Source organism: Equus caballus, unplaced genomic scaffold (assembly GCF_041296265.1).
Source record: "Equus caballus isolate H_3958 breed thoroughbred unplaced genomic scaffold, TB-T2T haplotype2-0000437, whole genome shotgun sequence".
NCBI lineage: Eukaryota > Metazoa > Chordata > Mammalia > Perissodactyla > Equidae > Equus > Equus caballus.
In genome coordinates this window covers 3,135,715-3,152,498 of record NW_027222394.1, presented here as the reverse complement: position 1 = coordinate 3,152,498, position 16,784 = coordinate 3,135,715, and the positions used below count along the sequence as shown (strand labels likewise).

The 16,784-nt window shown below is 41.1% G+C and overlaps 1 protein-coding gene across 2 annotated transcripts; it reads right to left on the bottom strand.

Annotated features, from left to right (window-relative positions):
* Positions 1–14: 14 nt before the first annotated feature.
* Positions 15–15,419, bottom strand: LOC138922998 (uncharacterized). Of its 2 annotated transcripts, XR_011436132.1 has the most exons (5): positions 15,280–15,419; positions 15,139–15,206; positions 14,791–15,022; positions 13,084–13,250; positions 16–1,196 (listed from the first exon to the last, which is right to left on the bottom strand). XR_011436132.1 is itself a non-coding variant. In XM_070259526.1 (4 exons), the coding sequence occupies exons 1-4, from the start codon at positions 15,272–15,274 to the stop codon at positions 730–732; spliced, it is 1,002 nt and encodes a 333-aa protein (XP_070115627.1). In that variant the 5' UTR covers positions 15,275–15,419; the 3' UTR covers positions 15–729. The 2 variants fall into 2 exon arrangements, 1 of the variants encoding a protein (XP_070115627.1); XM_070259526.1 differs by having other exon boundaries at positions 15–1,196; positions 15,139–15,419.
* Positions 15,420–16,784: the final 1,365 nt, after the last annotated feature.

The following is a 16,784-nucleotide window of genomic DNA, read 5'->3' as shown; positions in this document are numbered from 1 at the left end:
GCTAAATGTTCTCTTTTCTCTCTCAGCAGACCCAAGTGCTTGTCCTAATGGCTGCAGCTCACAGGGTCTGCAGTCTGATCCTGATTTTAGATTTACAGTGGTGCCAAAATATCCTGGGTTTTTTTTCCTTCTCACCAAAGACCCCCAGTACATAGGTGTATACTCTAGTTGTGAGCACCTCTGGTTGTGCTGTGTGGGTTGCCACCTCAGCATGGCCTGATGAGCAGTGCCATGTCCATGCCTGGGATCTGAAGCAGTGAAACCCTGGGCTGCTGAAGTGTAGCACATGAACTTAACCACTCTGCCACGGGGCCAGCCCCCAAAATATCCTGTTTTGTCATAAAATCATAATACCAGCAGGAGCTAAGGCATGGGAAATAATCAGATCTTCTGGGGTTGAAGTTTTACAAGGCAGCTATGATGAACAGTAAGAATATTTGGATGGTTCCAAGAGAATTACTGAGGTCATAGACCAAGGATTCCAGGAATGGTAGGATATAAGAAGAGAAATTAAACTGAGGGCATGGTGATGTGGCATCACTTCCGATCTTGAGGAACGGGTGTTTATTGTCTGAGAGTGTGAGTAAAATCTAGTCACCAGAGATTTGTGGCGGGTTAATATGTTTCTGAATTTCTCATTATTGAATATGATCCTTTGGGTTGATGGAAACATCTGGGACAGGGGAGTCAGCCCCTCAGAGTTGGGCGGATGATAATGTCACTACTGATTCAAGCTCTAAAGGAGCCACCAACATCAAGTCGCCAGTGAGAGACACTATCTGCTAAACATATCCCTAGCAAAGCACATATATTTATAATATAGCAAGAGCTCTTACAACCCAACAGAAAGAAGACAAACAACACTACCCTGCTTACCAGGAGACCGCAGAGCAGGCATGTGATGAGCACCAGGAGTCCCACCAAGTAAATGAGGATGATGGCCCAGAAGGGGAAGTCTAGGGTGATAAGCGCTGGGCTGAGCCAGCTCCTGTCATTCCTCCAAGGCTCCTGCTGTCCCCGCACTGTGTCACAGTCCTTGACACGAGTTGGCCAGCTTTCATCATCATTCAAGACCCAGTGTGCATGGTTCTCTTTGACGCACAGCATCAAGATATTCCCTTCCCACCCAGGACTAGGGCTTTCTTGAAGCTTACCAGAGTTCTCAGTCAAGGCATTGTTTCTGTTGGGAGAGTACCCTGAAAGTCAATAAAATGGAATACATGTGAGTGTGTTTTACTTTTTTTTTAATCAATATTATGATAGATTACAACCTTGTGAGATTTCAGTTGTACATTATTGTTAGTCATGTTGTGGTTACACCACTTCCCCCTTTGTGCCCACCCCCCAGCCCCCACCCCCTTTTCCCTGGTAACCACAGATCAGTTCTCCTTGTCAATATGTTAACTTCCACCTATGAGTGGAGTCATATAGAGTTCTTCTTTCTCTGTCTGGCTTATTTCGCTTAACATAATACCCTCGAGGTCCATCCATGTTGCTGCGAATGGGCCAATTTTGTCCTTTTTTTATGGCTGAACAGTATTCCATTGTGTATATATACCATATCTTCTTTATCCAATCATCAGTTTCTGGGCATGTAGGTTGGTTCCACGTCTTGGCTATTGTAAATAATGCTGCGATGAACATAGGGGTGCAAGGGACTCTTGGAATTTCTGATTTCAGGTTCTTAGGATAGATACCCAGTAATGGGATGGCTGGGTCATAGGGTATTTCTATTTTTAACTTTTTGAGAAATCTCCATACTGTTTTCCATAGCCGCTGTACTAGTTTGCATTCCCACCAACAGTGTATGAGGGTTCCTTTTTCTCCACAACCTCTCCAACATTTGTCGCTCTTGGTTTTGGATGTTTTTGCCAATCTAACGGGTGTAAGATGATATCTTAGTGTAGTTTTGATTTGCATTTCCCTGATGATTAGCGATGATGAACATCTTTTCATGTGTCTATTGTCCATACTTATATCTTTTTTTGAGAAATGTCTGTTCATGTCCTCTGCCCATCTTTTGATCGGGTTGTTTGTTTTTTTGTTGTTAAGCTGTGTGAGTTCTTTGTATATTATGGAGATTAACCCTCTGTCGGATAAGCGGCTTGTAAATATTTTTTCCCAATTAGTGGGCTGTTTTTTTGTTTCAATCCTGTTTTCCCTTGCCTTGAAGAAGCTCTTTAGTCTGATGAAGTCCCATTTGTTTATTCTTTCTATTGTTTCCCTCAACTGAGGAGTTATAGTGTCCGAAAAGATTCTTTTGAAACTGATGTCAAAGAGTGTACTGCCTATATTCTCTTCTAGAAGACTTATTGTTTCAGGCCTAATCTTTAGGTCTTTGATCCATTTTGAGTTTATTTTGGTGTGTGGTGAAAAAGAATGGTCAATTTTCAATCTTTTGCATGTGGCTGTCCAGTTTTCCCAGCACCATTTGTTGAAGAGACTTTCTTTTCTCCAATGTAGGCCCTCTGCTCCTTTGTCGAAGATTAGCTGTCCATAGATGTGTGGTTTTACCTCTGGGCTTTCAATTCTGTTCCATTGATCTGTGGACCTGTTTTTGTACCAGTACCATGCTGTTTTGATCACTGTAGCTTTGTAGTATGTTTTGAAATCTGGGATTGTGATTCCTCTGGCTTTGTTTTTCTTACTCAGGATTGCTTTAGCAATTCGCGGTCTTTTGTTGCCCCATATGAATTTTAGGATTCTTTGTTCAATTTCTGTAAAGAATGTCCTTGGGATTCTGATTGGGATAGCATTGAATCTGTAGATTGCTTTAGGTAGTATGGACATTTTAACTATGTTTATTCTTCCAATCCATGTGCATGGAATGTCTTTCCATCTCTTTATGTCATCGTCAATTTCTTTCAAGAAAGTCTTGTAGTTTTCATCGTATAAATCCTTCACTTCCTTGGTTAAATTTATCCCAAGGTATTTTATTCTTTTTGTTGCGATTGTGAATGGGATTGAGTTCTTGAGTTCTTTTTCTGTTAGTTCATTGTTAGTGTATAGAAATGCTACTGATTTATGTATGTTGATTTTATACCCTGCTACTTTGCTGTAGTTGTTTATTATTTCTAATAGTTTTTCTATGTATTCTTTGGGGTTTTCTATATATAAGATCACGTCGTCTGCAAACAGCGAGAGTTTTACTTCTTCATTACCTATTTGGATTCCTTTTATTTCTTTTTCCTGCCGAATTGCTCTGGCCAACACCTCCAGTACCATGTTGAATAGGAGTGGTGAATGTGGGCACCCTTGTCTTGTTCCTGTCCTCAGAGGGATGGCTTTCAGTTTTGTCCATTGAGTATGATGTTGGCCGTGCGTTTGTCATATACAGTCTTTATTATGTTGAGGTACTTTCCTTCTATACCCATTTTATTGAGGGTTTTTATCATAAATGGATGTTGGATCTTGTCAAATGCTTTCTCTGCATCTATTGAGATGATCATGTGGTTTTTGTTTCTCATTTTGTTAATGTAGTGTATCACGTTGATTGATTTGCAGATGTTGAACCATCCCTGTGTCCCTGGTATAAAACCCACTTGATCATGGTGTATAATCTTTTTGATGTATTGCTGTATTCGGTTTGCCAGAATTTTGTTGAGGATTTCACCACGGAGCCGGCCGCTGGAGCTCCACCCAGCTCCAGTCCTCTCCGAGGAGATCTCCGGCAGTCCTGAGCCCCGTTGGGCAGGCAGCGGCAGCCGGCAGGCCGCGGCGCTGCTTGGGATTCTCTCCGGGACCTTCCCGGCATTGTGAATGCTGGGAGGGGCCCCTCCACTAATGGCAGACAGAGAGTTTTGTCTGCTGCCCGGGCGGAACTCTGGAGCTTCCCCCCTGGGCCACAGAGCCAGCCTCTGGAGGTCTCCACAGCCCCAGTCCTCTCCGAGATCTCCGGCAATACTGTTTTACTTTTTTAAATAAAAGTTTTCAAAAACACAGGAAAGTAGAACAGTATTGGAAACATCGATTGACTAGATTTAACAATGTAAACTTCATCCAATTAAAACAGTATTCCATCCAATGTGTAAATTATTCACACTTGCCACCTTTGCTTTCTCCCACATTTTCCTTGAAAAATGTTTTTTATTTATTTTATTGAGGTCATATTGGCTTGTAACATTGTGTAATTTCAGGTGTACATTGTTATATATCAGTTTCTGTATAGACACCATCGCACTCACCACTAATAGTCTAGTTTTTTTCCGTCACCATAAATATGTACTCCTTTACCCCTTTTTCCCTCTTCCAAGCCCTTCCCCTCTGGTAACCACCAATCTGTTCTCCTTTTCCATGTATTTATGTTCCACATATTGGTGAAACCATAAGGTGTATGTTTTTCTCTGGCTTATTTCATTTAGCATAATACCCTCAAGCTCCATCCATGTTGTCACAAAAGCACAATTTTGTCTCCTTTTATGGCTGAGTAGTACAGCATAGTGTGTGCATCTATCTGTCTATCTATCTATCTATCTATCTATCTATCTATCTATCTATCTACAACATCGTCTTTATCCATTCATCTGTTGATGGGCATTTGGGTTGCTTCCACATGTTGGCTATTGTGAATAATTAATAAATCTCTGAATTGTTAATTTCATGCTCCTTGGATAAATATTCAGTAGTGGGATAGCTGTGTTATGTGGTATTTCTATTTTTAGTTTTTTGGGAAATCTCCATACTGTTTTCCATAGTGGCTGCACCAGTTTCCATTCCAAGCAGCAGTGTCTGAGGGTACTCTTTTCTCCCCATCCTCTCCAACATTTTTGTCTTGTTAATTGTGGCCATTCTGACAGGATAAGATGATATCTCATTGTAGTTTTGATTTGCATTTTCCTAATAATTCATGACACTGAACATCTTTTCATGTGCCTATTGGCCATCTGTATATCTGTTTTGGAAAACTGTGTGTTCATATCCTCTGCCCACCTTTGTTTTTATCATTTTCTTTTATTGTGGTCACATTGGTTTATAACATTATGTAAATTTCAGGTGCACAACTTCAGATATTTTCATTTCTGTGTAGATTACATCCTGCTCAGCACCCAAAGACTAATTACAATCCATTGCCACACACATGTCCCTAATCACTCCTTTCCTCCTCCTGCCTCCCCCCTTTGCCTCTGGTAACTACCAATCCAATCTCTGCCTCTATGTGTTCGTTTGTCATTGGTTTTACATTCTACTTATGATTAAAATCATACTGTATTTCACTTTCTCCCTCTGAAATATTTCACTGAGTGTAATACCCTTCAGTTCCATCCATGTTGTCACAAATGGCTGGATTTCATCATTTCTTGTGGCTGACTAGTATTCCATTGTATATATATATACTATATCTTCTTTATCCATTCGTCTCTTGATGTGCACCTCAGTTGCTTCCAAGTCTTGGCTATTGTGAATAGCACTGTGATGAACATGGAGATGCATGTACCATTCTGCACTTGTCTTTACATGTTTTTTGGATAAATACCCAGCAATGGAATAGCTGAATCATATGGTAGATCTATTCATAATTTTTGGAGGAATCTCCATATTGTTTTCCATAGTGGCTGCACCAGTTTGCACTCCCACCAGCAGTGTATGATGGTTTCCTTCTCTCCACATCTTCTCCAACACTTATTGTTTCCTGTCTTCTTAACTATAGCCATTGTGATGGGAGTGAGGAGACATCTCTTTGTAGTTTTGATTTACATTTCCCTGATAGTTGATGATGTTGAACACCTTTTCAAGTGCAGGTTGGACATATTTATATTTTCTTTGGAGAATTGTCTGTTCAGATCTTTTGCCCATTTTTTAAATTAGGTTGTTAGTTTTTTGGTGTTGAGATATATGAGTTCTGTGTATATTTTGGATATTAACCCCTTATCAGATATATGATTTGCAAATATCTTCTTCCAATTGTTAGAATGTCTTTTCGTCTTGTTGATGGTTTCCTTTGCTGTGCAGAAGCTTTTTAGTTTGATGTAGTCCCATTTGCTTATTTTTTCTATTGTTTCCCTTGCCCTGTCAGACATGGTACTTCAAAATATGCCACTAAGACTGATGTCAAAGAGTGTACTGCCTATGTTTTCTTTAGAAGTTTAATGGTTCTGGGACTTACATTCAAGTCCTTAATCGACTTTGAGTTAATTTTTGTATATGGTGTAAGATAATGACCTACTTTCATTCATTTGCATGTGGCTGTCCAGTTTTCCAAACACCATTTATTGAAGAGACTTTCATTTCTCCATTGTATGTTCTTGGCACCCTTGTTGAAAATTAGCTGTCCAGAGATGTGGGGGTTTATTTCTGGGCTCTCGATCCTGTTCCATTGAACTGTATATCTGTATTTGTGCCAGTACCATGCCATTTAGCTTACTATAGCTTTGTAGTATATTTTGACATCATGGAGTCTGATACCTCCAGTTTTGTTCTCTTTTCTCAGGATTCCTGTGGCTATTCGGGGCCTTTTGTTGTTCCATATAAGCATTAGGCTTCCCCATTCTGTTTATTTGAAAAATGTTGTTGGAACTTTGATAGAGATTTCAGTGAATCTGTTGATTGCTTGAGGAAGTATGGACATTTTAACTATGTTAATTCTTCCAATTCAAGAGCACGGAATATCTTTACATTTCTTGTGTCATCTTCAATTTCTTTCAACAATGTTTTATACTTTTCATCATACAGATATTTCACCTCTTTTGTTAAGTTTAATCCTAGATATTATATTCTTTTTGTTGCAACTGTAAATGGGATTGCATTCTTAATTTGTCTTTTTGCTACTTCGTTCTTAGTGTATACAAACTCACCTAATTTTTGGATGTTGATTTTGCATCCTGCAACTTGGCCATATTCATTTATTATTTCTAAAAGTTTTTGGGTGGATTCCTTAGGGTTTTCTACATATAAAATCATGTCATCTGCAAATACTGATAGTTTCACTTCTTCCTTTCCAATTTGCATCCCTTTTACTCTTTTTTCTTGCTTGATTACTCAGGTTAAGACTACCAATACTATGGTAATAAGAGTGGTGAATGTGGGTATTCTTGTCTGCTTCCTGTACTTAGAGGGGCAGCATTCAGTTTTTCTCCATTGAGAATGATATTAGCTGTGAGTTTGTTATATATGGCCTTTATTATGTTGAGGTACTTTCCTTTTCTACCCATTTGGTTCAGAGTTTTTATCAGAAATGGATGCTATGTCATGTCAAATGCTCTCTCTGCATCTATTGGGAGGATCATGTGCTTTTTATTCTTCACTTTGTTAATGTGGTGTATGATGTTGATTGATTTGCAGATGTTGAACTATCCCTGCATCCCTGGAATGAATCCCACTTGGCCATGGTGTATGATGTTTTTAATGTATTGTTGTATTTGATTTTCTAGTATTTTGTTGCAGAGTTTTGCATCGATTTTCGTCAGTGATACTGGTCCATAATTTTCCTTTTCTGTGATGTCCTTGTCTGGTTTTGGTATCAGGTTATGTTGGTTTTGTAGAATGAGTTAGGTAGCTTCCCCATCTCTTCAATGTTTTGGAAGAGTTCGAGAAGGATAGGTAATAAGTCTTTGAATGTTTGGTAGAATTCACCAGGGAAGCCGTCTGGTCTTGAGCTTTTATTTTTTGGAAGTTTTTCATTACTGTTTCATTCTATATCCTGGTGACTTCTCTATTAAAATTCTCTAGTTCTTCTTGATTCAGTTGGAAGGTGGTATGTTTCTAAGGATTTATCCAGTTCTTCTATATTATCCAATTTGTCAGCATATAGCTTTCCATGGTATTCTCTTGTAATATTTTGCATTTGTGAGGTGTCCATTGTAATTTCTCCTCTTTCATTTCTGATTTTATTTGAGCCTTCTCTCTTGTTTTCTTCGTGAGTCTAACTAAAGGTTTGCCAATTTTGTTTATCCTTTCAAAGAACCAGCTCTTGGTTCCATTGATTTTTTCTATTGTTTTTTAGTCTCTATTTCACTTACTTCTGCTCTGATTTTTACTTCCCTCCTTCTACTGATATTGGGCTTTATTTGTTTTTCTTGTTTGTTGACATAGACCTGCATTGCTATAAACTTCCTTCTTAGAATTGTTTTGCTGTTTCCCATTGATTTTGGCATGTCATATTTTCATTTTTATTTGTTTCCAGGCAATTTTTGATTTCTCCTTTGATTTCTTCATTGACCCGATTGTTGTACAGTTGCATTTTGTTTAATCTCCACATATTTGTGGCTTTTCTGATTTTCTTCCTGTAGTTGATTTTTAGTTTCATAACTTTGTGGTCAGAGAAGATGGCTGGTATTATTTCAATCTTATTAAATTTATTCAGACTTCTTCTGTGGCCTAATATGTGAGCAATCCTGGAGAATGTTCCATGTGCATCTGAAAAGAATGCGTATTCTGTGGTTTTTGGATGCAACGTTCTCTATATCTACGAAGTCCATCTGATCTAAAGTGTCGTTGAAGGCCAATATTTCCTTTTTGATTTTCCATTTGCATGATCTATCCATTGGTGTAACTGGAGTGTTAAAGTCCCTTACTATTATTGTGTTACTGTCTATTTCTCCTCTTATATCTGTTAATAATTGCTTTATATATTTAGGTGCAGAGATATTTACAAGTGTTATATCCTCTTGTTGGATTCTTCCCTTTAACATTATGTAGTGCCCTTCTTTGTCTCTGGGTACAGTTCTTGTTTTAAAGTGTATTTTGCCTGATATAAGTATTGCCACCCTAGATTTCTTTTCTTTGCTATTTGCATGGAGTATCTTTTCCCATCCCTTAACTTTCAGGTTATGAGTGTCTTTAAGTCTGAAGTATGTCTCTTGTATACAACATATGTATGGGTCTTGTTTGTTTTTATCCAATCTTCCACCCTATGCCTTTTGATTGGAGCATTTACTCCATTGACATTTAAAGTAGCTATTGGTAAATATGTATTTACTCCTATTTTGTTATTTTTTTCTGTGTGTTTTAGTAGTTCTTCTCTGTTCCTTTCTTCTTCTCTTGCTCTATTCTCTTGTGTTTGGGGGCTTTCTTTAGTATCATGTTTGGCCTCCTTTCTCTGAATTATTTCTGTCTTTATTACAGGTTTCTGGTTTGTGAATACCATGAGGTTCTTATGTAATAATCTACATATATAGCAATCTACATTGAGTTGATGATCTCTCTAGTTTGACTTCTTGCTAAAAACTCTACTCTTTTACACCCCTTCTCCCACATTTTGTGCTTTTGATATCAAATCTAACCTCTAATTTTGTGCGTGAGTATCCATTACCTTATTATCATTGAAATAGGTAAATTTAGTTCTTTTGTATTTTGACCTCCATATTATCTTCATAGGTGGTTGATCTGCTACATTTACTGTATTTTTGCCTTTACCAGTGATTTTATTGCCTCTTTATTTTATTAGAATTTCCTTATCACTACTTTTTATCTTCTCTTTCCCACTTAGATAAGTCCCTTTAGCATTTCCTGTAAAACTGGTTTCTTGGGGATAAACGCCTTTAATTTTTGCTTGTCTAGGAAACTCTTTCTCTCTCCTTCCATTCTGAGTGAAAACCTTGCTGTGTAGAGTGTTTTTGGCTGTAGGATTTTTCCTTTCTGCACTTGAAATATATCCTGCCACTCACTTCTAACCTGCAAGGTTTCCGCTGAGAAGTCAGCTGACAGCCTTATGGGTTTTCCTTTGTATGTCACTTGTTGCCTTTCTCTTGTGGCTTTTAGGATTCTATCTTTATCTTTAATTTTTGACATTTTAATTACAATGTGTCTTGCTGTGGGCCTCTTTGGGTTTATCTTGTTTGGTGCTCTCTGTGCTTGCTGTACTTGGATGTCTGTTTCCTTCCTTAGGTTAGGAAAGTTTTCAGCTATCATTTCTCTGAATAGATTCTCTCACCTCTTTGTCTTTCTCTTCTCCTTCTGGGACACTTATAATATGAATGATAGTGGGCTTAATGATGTCCCAGAATTAACTTAGATTGTTGGTTCTTTTTAGTTCCTTTTTCTTTTATCTGTTCAGCTTGGGTGATTTCCTCTACTCTTTTGTCCAGCTTGCTGACCCATTCTTCTGTATCATCTACTCTGCTACTGAGTCCCTCTAGTGGATTTTTCATTTCTACTACTGTATTCTTCATTTCTGATTTTTTTTTTTTATATTTTCCAATTCTTGGTTGACGTTCTCACTGTGTTCGTCCAATCTTATTCCAAGATCAGTGAGCATCTTTATGACTTTTTCTTTGAACTCTTTGTCAGGTAGATTGCTTATTTCCACTTCATTTAGTTCTTTTTCTGGTTTTTTTCCTGTTCCCTTGCTTGGAATGTATTCCTTTACCTCCTCATTTTGCCTCTTTCTCTGTGCTTATATCTATGTATTAGGTGGGTCAGCTACGTCTCCTGATCATGGAGAATTGGCCTTATGTAGGAGATGCCTTTTGAGGTCCAGCAGTGTGCTTCCCTCTCATCACTAGTTCCAAATGTTCAAGGAGTGACCCCTGTGTGGGCCACATGTGTCCTTGCCTTGTTGCAAGGTTGCTTTTGCTGCAGGTGCCCAAGGAGTCCAGGTTGTCCCCCTGGCTGGCTGGTTGTAATTCTCAGCTCTGTGTGCTGCTGTTCTGGACCCTTCAGTCACTTTGTTGCATTTGGGGACAGGCAGCACCACTGGCTGTAATGTCTAAGAGCACATTCCTGTTGCAGTTTTTCTGTTAAGTGAGTAGGACTCCAGTGTGACTGGTTGCTAGGCTCAAGGGGTTACAATTGCTGTAGGATTCCAGCCTGCAAGGCTGTTGTCAGCTTTCTCAGGTTTGCAGCTGAGGGGGGCTAGCTGCAGGAACCAGAGCACCCAATTGTTTCAGGCTTGGGAAGGAGGGGCTGATCCCATATGTGGCTGTTTGTAAAGCACAGGTCTTCTGTTGCTGATAAGCCCCATGGCCCACAGGTCCACACACACTGTCAATACAGTCCTGGCACATGAACACATCACTGCTCCCTGGAGCGGACCCAGTCACCACACTGCAGAGGCTCCACACATGCTTCGCCTAATGCCCAACCCACTCCAATGATCCTCACACGTCCTGCCCTGAAGAGGCAGAGCTACTTGCCTGCCTGCAGCAGATCTTGGCACACAGCCTATGCAAGTCAAAAGTTGCCTGAGGGCTTGCTGTTGGGTGGGGCCAGTCCCTAGGGTGGGCCACCTGCCCTGCCTTAGCTGGATTAAATACTTGCTGTAATGGGTGGGGCAGATTCCCAGGCTAACAGGCCAGGGGAAGAACTCCAATGGCATCAGCCAGCATCTGTGTCTGCACTCCTGTACTGGATCATGATAACGGCTGCCACCAATTTCTCAGTCCTTGGAGAGCTCTCACATCTCACAGAGATGCACCCAGAGCTTATCAAGTGAGTCTTTCTTCATCAAAGGACTTTGCACCTTTCTTTCTGGTGATTTTAGGTTGCTTTCTGAAACCTGTGAATTTGTGTGTGGGCCCTTTAAGAGGGCTTTTTCAGCTTATGTCCAATAGCTTTCCTAGGGGAATTCCCATTCTATTTACTAGCCAGCAAAGCCAGATATTCTGAGACTCATCTCAGTTGTACGGAGTCTGAAGGGTGCTTATAGCAGTAATGCTTCCCAGTTCAGATCCCCCACTCCTCCAGGGAAGGCTGTGTACCTTAGGGTTTTTCCAACCCAGATGTGAAGCTCCATGGTTCATGAAGGTGATGCTTTTATATACAGAAGGAATTTCTCCCTCTTCTACCTCAGTTGGGACTGTCCCCTGTTTTGGGGGTCCTTTTTATCCAGTTCCCACTTCTCTCTCTGGTGTAATTGTTCAAAAAATGGTTATTGGTTTGTTGTTTTCATGCGAGGAGGTGAGTTCAGAGTCTGCCTATGCTGCTATCTTGACACCAACCCCTCACAAAAATAATTAAAGGCAAGTAGACATCCTGATGTTTCACCCCATTTCAGTTTGCATGTCTGAAAAATTTGGACACTTTGCTACATAATCCAAGGCCGTTATCACACTACAGGAGTGTAACAAATTAAATCAAATTTATATTTCTGGGCACAGAGGACTGAAATTGGGCCAAGCCATCTTATGATGGGTGGGGGAGCATGGGTCACTAGTTGGTAAGCCCATTGGACCTCTGTAAATTTGTAAGTTCCCATTCAAATGATTTCTACTCTGCATAGAAACACATTTATTGCCTTCTCCTTTACCACGTTGGTTTATATTCATATGCCAGGATTCACCTACAATGGAATTTCCTTCAGGAAGCCTTCTCTATTACAGCTCCCAAGTATGGACTGGTTCACATCATATCATTTATAATTTCAATCACCTATTCTTGTTATTGCCAGCTACACCATCAACTTCGCAGGTTAGGGACACAGAGCACTCATTGGGCACTGGGGAGGGTTGCAAATCTCCCTACATGTGCAACCTCTCTCCAGGCAACTTCTTAGTGATATATTGTCCAATATGGAGTATCAAGTGCCTTTTTAAATAAAAATTAATTTTAATTAAATAAAATTAAAAATCAGGTACCTTAGTAACATTAAAATCAGTATTGATAAAAACCAGTCACAACACCACCCTTCAATTAGTTGGTAGCCACATGTGGCTTTGTACTGGATAGCACAGATATAGAACATTTCCATCATTACAGAAAGTTCTAGTGTATCCTTCTGATCTAGAGCAGGACTTGGCAAAATACAGCCCATGAGTCATCAGGCCCATACCTATTTTCATACAGCCCATGGATCAGAAAACAGGCCCATCCTGTCACATCTGCCAAGGCTGGTTCACACACAGCTGAAGGTCCTCCATGGTCATCTGACCAAGTGTTTTCAATGCAGAGATAATGAAGCAAGTGTCCAGACGGGGAAGGTGACTAGCCTGAGACCACAGAGCCATCTGAGAGAAGGCAAGTGCCTGCAATCTCCCACTGGGAGCCCTTTTCTCTCCCTCAGTGGTGGGAAAAGCCTGGGGGACTATGCTATCTCCTGCTGATCTGAGAAAGTTGAATGCTGTCCCATCCACAGGCATCCAGATTCCCAGGAAGGACCCCAGGTGTGGAAGTTGGAAACGACACTCAAATCCAATGTGCAGGGAGCCTTACCATCCATGAGGACACTGTTCTTGTCCAGGGCAAAGCTCTGCAGCTGGGTGCCATCCTGCGTCAGATACAAGAATTCCTCACAGATCACAACTCTATCCATTCTGTGTCCCAGTGGTGATAAGTTACACAGGGAGGCCACCCTACTGTGGTTACTGCAGGGGACAGACCTGGAAGGGCACAAGGGGTGAACAAGATTGTCTGGAGTTCTACCCTGATTCTAGATGCCCTGCTTCTAGGGCCTATTTAAGAGAACTTTCAGCAAGGATGTCAACATTTGTGTCTTCCCTATCCAATAGAATCATTATTAGCCCCAGGTGGTTTCTGAGCACTTAAAATGTGGCTAATGTGTGTGAGCGAGGAACTAAATTTCTCATGTCATGTAAGTTAATGTAATTAATTTATAAATAAATAGCCACAGGGAGAACGTTTCTGAAATGTCGGAGTAAGGACTTCTGAAAATCCATGCAAACAATGAGAGCACTGGTGAAAATGGTAAAAAATCACGTTTTACAGAAGTCTAGAAGTTAACTAAATGCTTGCAACAATCTGAGGAGTGTATAGTTAAGAAAGACAGTGGAATCTTGGTAAAGGGAATAATCTCAGTGGCATTAAAATTTGTGCTGTTCCCATCCTACTCTGATCATAGCCTTAGCAACTTGGAAAACCATCAGTCTCAGAACCATGGTAGATGTAAAAACCAGCAGCCTAACAGGCATAATGGGTTTGGAGTTCACAAAGACCCATCCCCATTGAATTTCACCATCTGACCTACCTGGCAGCTCCTTGTAAATGTCCAATTTGGGGGGCTTCTCTTGAGTTGACTCAGAGCTTGCTCAGTGAGGAGAGCCTCCCCTAGTGTACTTACCAGAACAATTAGTGGTACATGTTTCCTATTGTAGCTACCTGAGCAAGCTATACTAGTTGAGGCAAGTGAGAGGTGAGTGAAAAACTGAAAAGAAAAATTAGGAGAATGACATGTGTATGAGGGCTCTGAAAAGCTCCAATGTATTGGTGAGGATCTAGAAGGTCACAAGTGTGCAGGGCTCTGTGCATGCCCAGGAAAGACTAGAGAAGGTCTCAATCTCTCACCTCTAGCTGAAAGTGTGGCTTCCCATCTGGAAAATTGATTCATGTAACTGGCCATATTAATAGAATAATGGAAAAATGCCACTTGATCTTGATACAGACATACAAAAGAGAATTTGACAAAATACAACATCCTTCAGGATTAAAAAAAAAACAACACTCAACACATTAAGAACAGAAAGGAACTTTATCAATCTAATAAGTAAAATCCTTGAAAACCGACAGGTCATATCACAGTCGATGGTGAAAGACTGATAATTTCCCCCTAAGACCAGGGACAAAACAATGTTGTCGGCCCTCGTTTCATATGTTATTCACCCTGAACTAGAGGTTCTAATGAGGGCACTTAGGCAAGAAAAATTTTAAAAAGGCATCTAAATTCAAAAGGAACATGTAAAATTATTTCCTTTTGCAGATGACTTGATGATTTATATAGAAAACCCTAAGAAATGAAAACATATAGTATATGAATCAGATCTAAAATAACAAGAGAGGGTCTCCCTATGGAGGTTTGAGGAAGGTGCCACCCAACCAGAACTTGGGCTGATTGTTAAAGAGGAAATAAAATAGAACAGTATAAGTAATGATCATAGTAATTCTAAGCTCTGCATGAACACTTACCACTGACAAAAAGGCTGTCCTTGATCAGGTGGTGGAGGCCCCTGTGTGACATGGTGGGTCAGCTGTTTCAGATCCCAGGAATGCTGCTCTCGGTCACACGGGGTCTCTGTCACACTCTCTGTCATGAGCCACGGGGTGAGCATAGTAGGTGCAGACAGAATCCACACAAGTAGCTGCCCCATCCTTCTGAGGCCCGGGGAGAGAGGGCCTCTAGAGAGATATCCTGAAACCTCTGAAAATGGGGGCCAGAGTGAGGAAGGAGCAAATTGGCAGTCATTGTGAAGACTGAAAAATGGAGTGGTCACCAAAAGTGGTCATGACTGGCAAATTCTATGGAAAGGAACTTACCTGAGGGAAACCAGTTTACAATCCATATATAAGGGGCCCAGGCTACTCTTCCTGAACAAGGATCAAAGCTGTGGAGAAAGGAGGAGGAGGGTGAACAGGAGAGACAGTATGTGGGGAGTGGCTGGCTGGGACTCATCTTACCAGAAGCTGAGGGCACCAGGGTCTCATCAGGTGCTGCAGGACTCTCCCAGTGGAGTTGAACGTGCCTGAGCCCTTGCTCATGTCTGTTGAATACTGGAGGTTGGAGATGCTGAAGCTGAGGGTGAGGGTCTTCAGGTCGTGCCTCAGCTGCAATAAGACATGGGGAGAGATGGCCATCACGGAGAGCTGGCCTGAGGCCAGATCAGGGGCCCACATTCATTATAATCTGTTGTCTTCTCTCCCAGTGGCACCACCACCCACTGACGTGGTCATCCATGTTGAAGCCAGTATTTCTGCTCAGATCCTCCTCCGTCACTTCCTAGTAACACCAATTCCACTTGCAGAATGGTCCTCAGTACATTTCTTCTCTCCATCCATGTCCCAGCTCAGTCTTATCTTTTCTCACCAGAAACAACACCCTAACAGACTCACTGGATGCTCTGTCTAAAGGATGTTCTCTGCCTTGAACATTAGAAAAAATTTTTGAAAGGAAAACCTCACTAGGAGCACTCCTGCTCTAGTAACACCCATGGCTCCCTGAGGTCTTCAGCATTAAGTTTACCTTTCTTGACCTGGCACTAAATGCCCTTCTAGATCTGGCTCCCGCTGACTCTTCAGCCTCATTGATCCATTCACTGTGAGTTTGGCTTTGTGCTTCAGGAAAACCAAATTCCTATCAATTCTTCCATACACTATCCTGTTTTTGCCTACTGGGCCTTTCCTCATGGAATTCCCTCTACCAGGAACACTCACCATACCCTATTTTCCTAGGTAACTCTTACTCATTCTTAAAGATCCCAATTAGGCAAAACTTTCTGCAGAAAGTCCTTCCCCTTCAAATGATGCTAGGTGCCTCTCATCAAAGCATCCCCCGCTTGTGTTATATTTATTTCTTAATTTGACAAGACTAGGGGCTCAAGGACTGGCATCTGATTGAATTATTGGTATAATCTTTGTCATCAGCATGACTGCTCTAAAACCAGAATTCCATACCTTGGCTTCCCAGCTCCTGAGTAATAATTGGCTGGTAGATATGTGGGGCTGGAGAGCTTCTCTTGGAAAGGAAGAGGGGCCCCATATACTTGTGGTGGCTTGTGGTGGGTCTGGTTATGAGGGAGTAGGCAGGAACATGGTGCCTGGTTCAGAAGCTGTGGAAAGGGCTGTCATCGGGGGTGGGGGGACAGAGCTCCACACAGAGTGGAGAAGCCCCCCAGGCTCCTCTGTGCTCCACTAGTGCCTGTTCCAGGACAATCATCCACAGGTGAGCCATAAATGTGAGTGACGGAAGGAGGGATTGTGTGAGTAGAGGTAAGAGCAAGCCTGTGAATGAGATGAACCCAAGAGAATGAATGTGGTTGAAGAGAGAGACGGGACAAAGAGATAGGTAGAGGCACAGACAGAGGAGATACTTGGAAGGACAGAGGAAGAGTGGACAAATGGAGGATCAAAGGGAAAGCAGGAAGAATACACACAAGGAAGAGAAGTTGGAGCGATGGGAGGAAAGA

Excerpts from the sequence above, each read along its gene's own strand:
- LOC138922998 (XM_070259526.1), bottom strand. The coding sequence starts at position 15,274 with ATGAGTCCCAGCCAGCCACTCCCCACATACTGTCTCTCCTGTTCACCC. Across the intron at positions 13,251-14,790 it reads GGACAGCCTTTTTGTCAGTG|GTCTGTCCCCTGCAGTAACC; the intron begins GTAAGTGTTCAT and ends GTGCCCTTCCAG. Across the intron at positions 1,197-13,083 it reads GAACAGTGTCCTCATGGATG|GGTACTCTCCCAACAGAAAC; the intron begins GTAAGGCTCCCT and ends ATTGACTTTCAG.